Raw genomic sequence first — 5,562 nt, 5'->3', positions numbered from 1 at the left:
TCCAAATTAAAAGTGAAGAAAAAAATAGAAAAGGTAGCAAGAAAAATAAATGCAAAAAAAAAAAAATTCATTAGATTTCCCCAAAGGTGCATTTCACAAATTGCAGCGTACTGTTAACAAGTGAGGGTTTTTCCCCCCGTAACTTTTTCCTTTTAAGGACTTAAAAAAAAAAAAGGCGAGATGAAATCTGCAGGCTCCAGTCTGCCTGGTAACACCCCGACAAAAGCGGCAGATTTGAGGCATTGTCATCCCCCGCACCCCTCCCCACGTGGCCTTCTGGCACGAGCGGCGGGCAGCCGCCTCATTTGCATCAGAAAGCGGGCGCGGGCCAATGGGCTCGCAGGCTCGCGCCAGCTGGCGGCGCCACCCGGCTCAGCCTATATAAGGGCGCACGGCGGCGCTGGGGCTTACTCGCCGGCAGTGGGCTCACCGGGCTTGCTCGTAGACTTTCCTTCTTCGCTCGCGTCTGCTCCGCCCTCTGTTCTTGTGGATAACTTGCTGCTCGCAGATCGCAATATGACTCTGGAAGAAGTTCGTGGCCAGGATACGGTTCCAGAAAGCACAGCCAGGTAGGTCGGCGCCTAACTCCGGACGTCTCGGGGCGCGCGGGGATCCTCGTCCTGCCCTGGCCGCGCTGGTTGGGCGATAGTCTTTGGGGCCCGCCTGGGTGGAAACCGGCTGGGTTGGGAACCCGCTGGGTGGAAGCCGGGCGCGAGTGTGCCAGCTGGGCCGAAGGTGCGGCCCTGGGCTGGCGCGCCGGGCTGGGGCGCTGGGGGTGCGTCTCCGGGTCCAGGGATCTCAGCGCACCCTCCGGCTCACCGCGCTGGCTTGTCCGCAGGATGCAGGGCGCCGGGAAAGCGTTGCACGAGCTGCTGTTGTCTGCGCAGCGCCAAGGCTGCCTCACGGCCGGCGTCTACGAGTCAGCCAAAGTCCTGAACGTGTGAGTATCAATCGCGGCCCGTGGGAGGAGCGGCACGGAGACCGGGGAGACGGTGGCTGGGGGCGCCCCTGGCTCCTCGACCTGATCTCACCACCTCTTGCTCGCCCGCGTAGGGACCCCGACAATGTGACCTTCTGCGTGCTTGCCGCTGATGAGGAGGACGAGGGCGATATCGCGCTGCAGATCCACTTCACTTTGATCCAAGCGTTCTGCTGTGAGAACGACATAGACATCGTGCGCGTGGGCGACGTGCAGCGGCTGGCGGCGATCGTGGGTACCGGCGACGAGTCGGGTGCACCTGGAGACCTGCACTGTATCCTCATTTCGGTGAGTGTCGCCTCCGTGCCGATGTGATCCCTGCCCCCTCGCACCCCCGTCAGCAGCCAGTGCCCAGCCAGGCTGACCTCTGCGTTCTCTCTGCAGAACCCCAATGAGGACGCATGGAAGGACCCCGCCTTGGAGAAGCTTAGCTTGTTCTGCGAGGAGAGCCGCAGCGTCAACGACTGGGTGCCCAATATCACCCTTCCCGAGTGACAGCCCCGTGGGGATCCTTGGTTTGATCGACGTGGTGACGCCCCGGGGCGCCTAGCGCGGGGCTGGCTCTGTGGATGCGCCCTCGGAGGGCGCCGGAGTGCGGCGTGGAGACTGGCAGGCGGGGGCGCGTGGAGAGCGGCGAGGAGGTGCGGTTCCCTCCCGAGGAGGGGCCCGGCGGCGACAGGGGCAGGCTGGCCCCAACCCAGGACTCTACAAGTGTGGGGAGCGGCTGCTCGCCCAGGAAGGCCGGAGGCGGGACCTTGGCCGCGCGGCCGGGAAGGACAGACTGGCGGGGCAGGCGTGACTCAGCAGCCTGTACTCCCGGCAGAAAGGAGGGGAAAGGCAAGTCCAGGCGGCTTGGACTTGTACGGTTACAGGAGCTCTGACGGACTTGAGCAGTATGCACTGCTGTTTTCAAAACGGATACGGGCGATGCTTCATTTTCTAAAGGATTATGCTGCTGCAGCTTTGAGTTTTACAATAAACTTCACTGAAACAAACTTACTCTCTTTATTGAGGGCAGGGTATCTTTGTGGGGGAGGTGGTCAGCGGGACTGCTGCTGATTTCTGAAATTTACAGAACTCCATGGCACCTGTTCCATCTTCCTGTTGGCGCTGAATGGCAGGCTCCTGGGGTGCTGGAAGTGGGGGAGGGGATGCTGGCTGGGTGTTAGGGCAGAACTTGAGCCCTGCTCCTGTTTCTCTCCCTTCAGGAAAATTTTTAAACTTGCAAGACAGGAGCATACTTGGGATAAGACATCAGTGCAGCAGCTGGCCATCCAACCTGATAGCAGAGACTTTTCCCTCCCCTCCCCCTTCTTTCCTCTCCACCTCCTCCCTTCCAGCAGCTGCTTATGGGAACAGCTTGCAGGATGCAGGCAGCTCCTTCCTGCACAATGAGCATTGCCTTCTGCAGGCACTGCCCTTTGTGGTCCCTGAGGATGGTGGCAGACTGCTGTCAGGAACCTTTTCCCCTTAAAGGAATGGCACTTACGGCAATGTCACCAGGGTATTAATATCGCATATGACATGACTGCATTTAAGTGTGAGTCATCATTTTGTCATGACTGTGATAGATCTTAAGATCTGAGCAAAAATGGCAAAGGAGTGTCTGCACAAATAGGCGTAAGCAATTCTGAGCGGGGCCAGCATCTGCTATCTACTATTTTGAGTGTTCTCTGCCCACATCAGAGTTATGAGGGCTGCTACTATTCACAGCAGCATTGAGAGACTTACAGAAGAAAAATAATTCACATCTTTTTGGCAAAGTCTTGTCTTAAGGATGTAGGAGGAAATGTACTGAGTGAATCAAACTTTTTATATTATTAAACTGATATCTTGCTTTCATGCTGCTGCCTGATGGTACTGCTTTTGGCGGGGGAATATACATGGGACTGCATTGCTGTTAGCAAGCTGCCCAGTGGTCCACCATGCCTTCCAGGCAAAGGAGGGTTAGTGTACTTTCTCAGCAGTTCCAGGCAGCTGATTCGCCTTGTCGTGTGCCACTTCACTCCATATCCTGAAAGAATTAAAAGAGCTGTACAAGCCTAATGATTTCTGCCGCAAGAAAAGCATCTTCGTTTCACATTTATTAGCTCTTGAAAATATTTCTCCCTTGATTAGACAGAAGCTCAGTGAAATAATTCAGCTGTGTTTGTGCCAAAGTTTCATTACTGCTTCACCCACTGCTGCTCAAAACCTTTATAGTTTCCCTAGTTGAGGTGGAGCCCCGCAGGGTGGGTGTCTACAGCAGTCTGCCTTTCTGGGCTCACAACCATTTGCCACAGCATGCTATAGTAAACACAAACGGAGCACGATTCGTTTAAAATGTACCCTTCAATGAGTAAATCCAACAGCATATTGCATAGGACAGGCAGCAGATCCTCCCACTGGCCCACTGACCCTTGTAGAACATTCAGTTGGCAGATCTGCAAAAAACTTGGCTTTTGTGGATTAGACTTTACAGCAAGGGCACCTGTTGGAGCCCTAGGGGCTAGAAAAATTTATAGGGAGAAAAAAAAAATGCATGCTTGGACATCGTGCCAGGCCTAAAGCTTGTGCTTAAATTTTTGGGAGTGGTGTGAATAAGCATTTAATGCTATTAAAATGAAACACTCCAGAGGATATGTAATAAAATGCAGCGTGCTTATAAACACATTATTGTGTCCATACTTCCAACAATTCTAAGTGGTAATGCATAGATAACCTAATTATCACATGCACAATGAGGTGATCCATGCAAACTGATTAGCCCAATGTCCTGCATCTAGAAAGCGCTGAATGAATGTGGATGACAGTAACATTTAGGATGAAGGTGTTTGCTAAAGATCTTAAAAGTCAAGTGGGCTGGTGGATTTGGACCCGGCTGTCTGGTACCAAGGCCTAACAGTATATACACCTCCTGTGCCGCACATCTGGGAAGGAGGACTACTTTCTTAATTTTATACGTTTGTAAAAGTTTACATATTCATTGTAGAAAAATTGGAAAACACACACACACAAAAGGGAAGAAAAAAGTAGAAGCGCTGTAATGGGCCATCTCCAAATTTTGGTGTGTTTCCTTGTTGCTTTTTCTACACTTCTGAGGGGTATATACTGTGTAGTATACAGAACCATGTGCAACAGTTTTTAAGAAACTCATCTTGGGACTTCTCTGGTGGTCCAGCAGCTAAGACTCTGGGCTCTCGGTGCAGGGGGCCCAGGTTCGATCCCTGGTTGGGGAGCTGGATCCCACCTGCTGCAACTAAGAGTTTGCATGCAGCAGCTGAAGATCCCTCAATGTCTCAGTGAAGATTGATCATCCTGTGTGCAGCAACTAAGATCGGGTGCAGCCTAATAAATAAATAGTAAAGTAAAAGAAGCTCATCTTCACTTGCATTTGGTTGTCTCCTGTTTCTTCTCCTTGACATTGTGTTGCCTGTCCCCATGTCGTCTGGTGAGCTTGGAGGATGGGGTCTTCAGTGTGGCAGCGGGATCTAGCATAGGAGTGACAGAGCACACTGAGGCATATAATCTGGTAAGCAGGTGGGGGGTGGAGTCCTTTTAAATAAACAGTCCTCGCCAAGCAAGACAGATGTCAGCTATATGCAGGCACCAAGCAAGGCTGTGCCCACCCCGGGGCAATGAGCGCCAATCACATTCATCTTTCAGTTCAAATAAAACTGTTTGCATATGATCATGGCTAGAAAACATTGCTTCCCTGTAGCTCAAGTGGTAAGGAATCTGCCTGCGATACAGGAGACCAGGATTCAATCCCTGGGTTGGGAAGATCCTCTGGAGAAGGGAATGGCAATCCACTCCAGTATTCTTGCCTGGAGAATTCCATGGACAGAGAAGCCTGGCAGGCTATAGTTCGTGGGGTCACAAAGAGTTGGACATGACTGAGTGACTAACACACACACGCACACACACACACACACACACACACACACAAAACATTGCACTGGCAAAGCAGTAGCTGTGAAGACGAAAGGAATACAGAAATTAAGGAGGGAGCAGCGCTGGGGATCAGGCAGCCCTTGTCCGCACAAGGAGCTGGGGCCTCCAGTTTTCCCTTTGGTAGGACAAGAGGACAAAACGATCGCTGCGATTTATTTTTTAAAGACTGTAATTCTATGTGTCACACATTTTATGAAAACATTAGCCTCCGTGGCACAATGAGCATTGCTCTCCAGGCTCACAAAGAGCCACTTGAGAAACAGCGATAGAGTTTTACAAAAGCGAAGCAAGGATGTTGGCAAACAAAGCGAGACTGGGAGGTAAGTTCAGTGAGTAGATATTCATTTTCCCTTTTTTTTTTTTCAGAGTTCTTGAGCTTTCCCATGGGTTTTCAAGCTATCAGTCCCTGCACTCCTCAGGGTGTGAGTCCCCCAGAAATCAAAAGGGTGCTGTCCTTCCCCAGCCACTGAGAAGAGGCTTTGCTGCCTTAGTGGGGTGGGGAGGTGTGATCTTTTGTGGATTGCAGGACATCTGGAACCATGTAGAGCCTTTCATTTCTGTCTGTGGGCAAAGTTACACGTGGTCTTTGGAAACAGACTTGTTTTTTAAGTTTAGCTCAAACTTTATCTTCCAGAAGAGATTTCTCTTCT

The 5,562-nt window shown here is 51.5% G+C and overlaps 1 protein-coding gene across 1 annotated transcript; it reads left to right on the top strand.

Annotated features, from left to right (window-relative positions):
• Positions 1 to 423: 423 nt before the first annotated feature.
• On the top strand, positions 424 to 1,974 carry GADD45G (growth arrest and DNA damage inducible gamma). Its single transcript, XM_052644847.1, has 4 exons — positions 424 to 569; positions 839 to 940; positions 1,054 to 1,267; positions 1,364 to 1,974. Exons 1-4 carry the CDS (start codon positions 517 to 519, stop codon positions 1,472 to 1,474), a joined length of 480 nt encoding a protein of 159 aa, XP_052500807.1. The 5' UTR covers positions 424 to 516; the 3' UTR covers positions 1,475 to 1,974.
• Positions 1,975 to 5,562: the final 3,588 nt, after the last annotated feature.

Source organism: Budorcas taxicolor, chromosome 8 (assembly GCF_023091745.1).
Source record: "Budorcas taxicolor isolate Tak-1 chromosome 8, Takin1.1, whole genome shotgun sequence".
In the NCBI taxonomy this organism is placed as follows: Eukaryota; Metazoa; Chordata; class Mammalia; order Artiodactyla; family Bovidae; genus Budorcas; species Budorcas taxicolor.
This window is presented reverse-complemented; position numbering and strand designations above follow the sequence as displayed.

What these genes read in the sequence shown, in the direction of transcription:
- GADD45G (XM_052644847.1), top strand. Translation starts at nt 517, where the DNA reads ATGACTCTGGAAGAAGTTCGTGGCCAGGATACGGTTCCAGAAAGCACA. An exon ending in GTTCCAGAAAGCACAGCCAG is followed by an intron (nt 570 to 838) that starts GTAGGTCGGCGC and finishes GCTTGTCCGCAG; the next exon opens with GATGCAGGGCGCCGGGAAAG. An exon ending in TGCACTGTATCCTCATTTCG is followed by an intron (nt 1,268 to 1,363) that starts GTGAGTGTCGCC and finishes TTCTCTCTGCAG; the next exon opens with AACCCCAATGAGGACGCATG.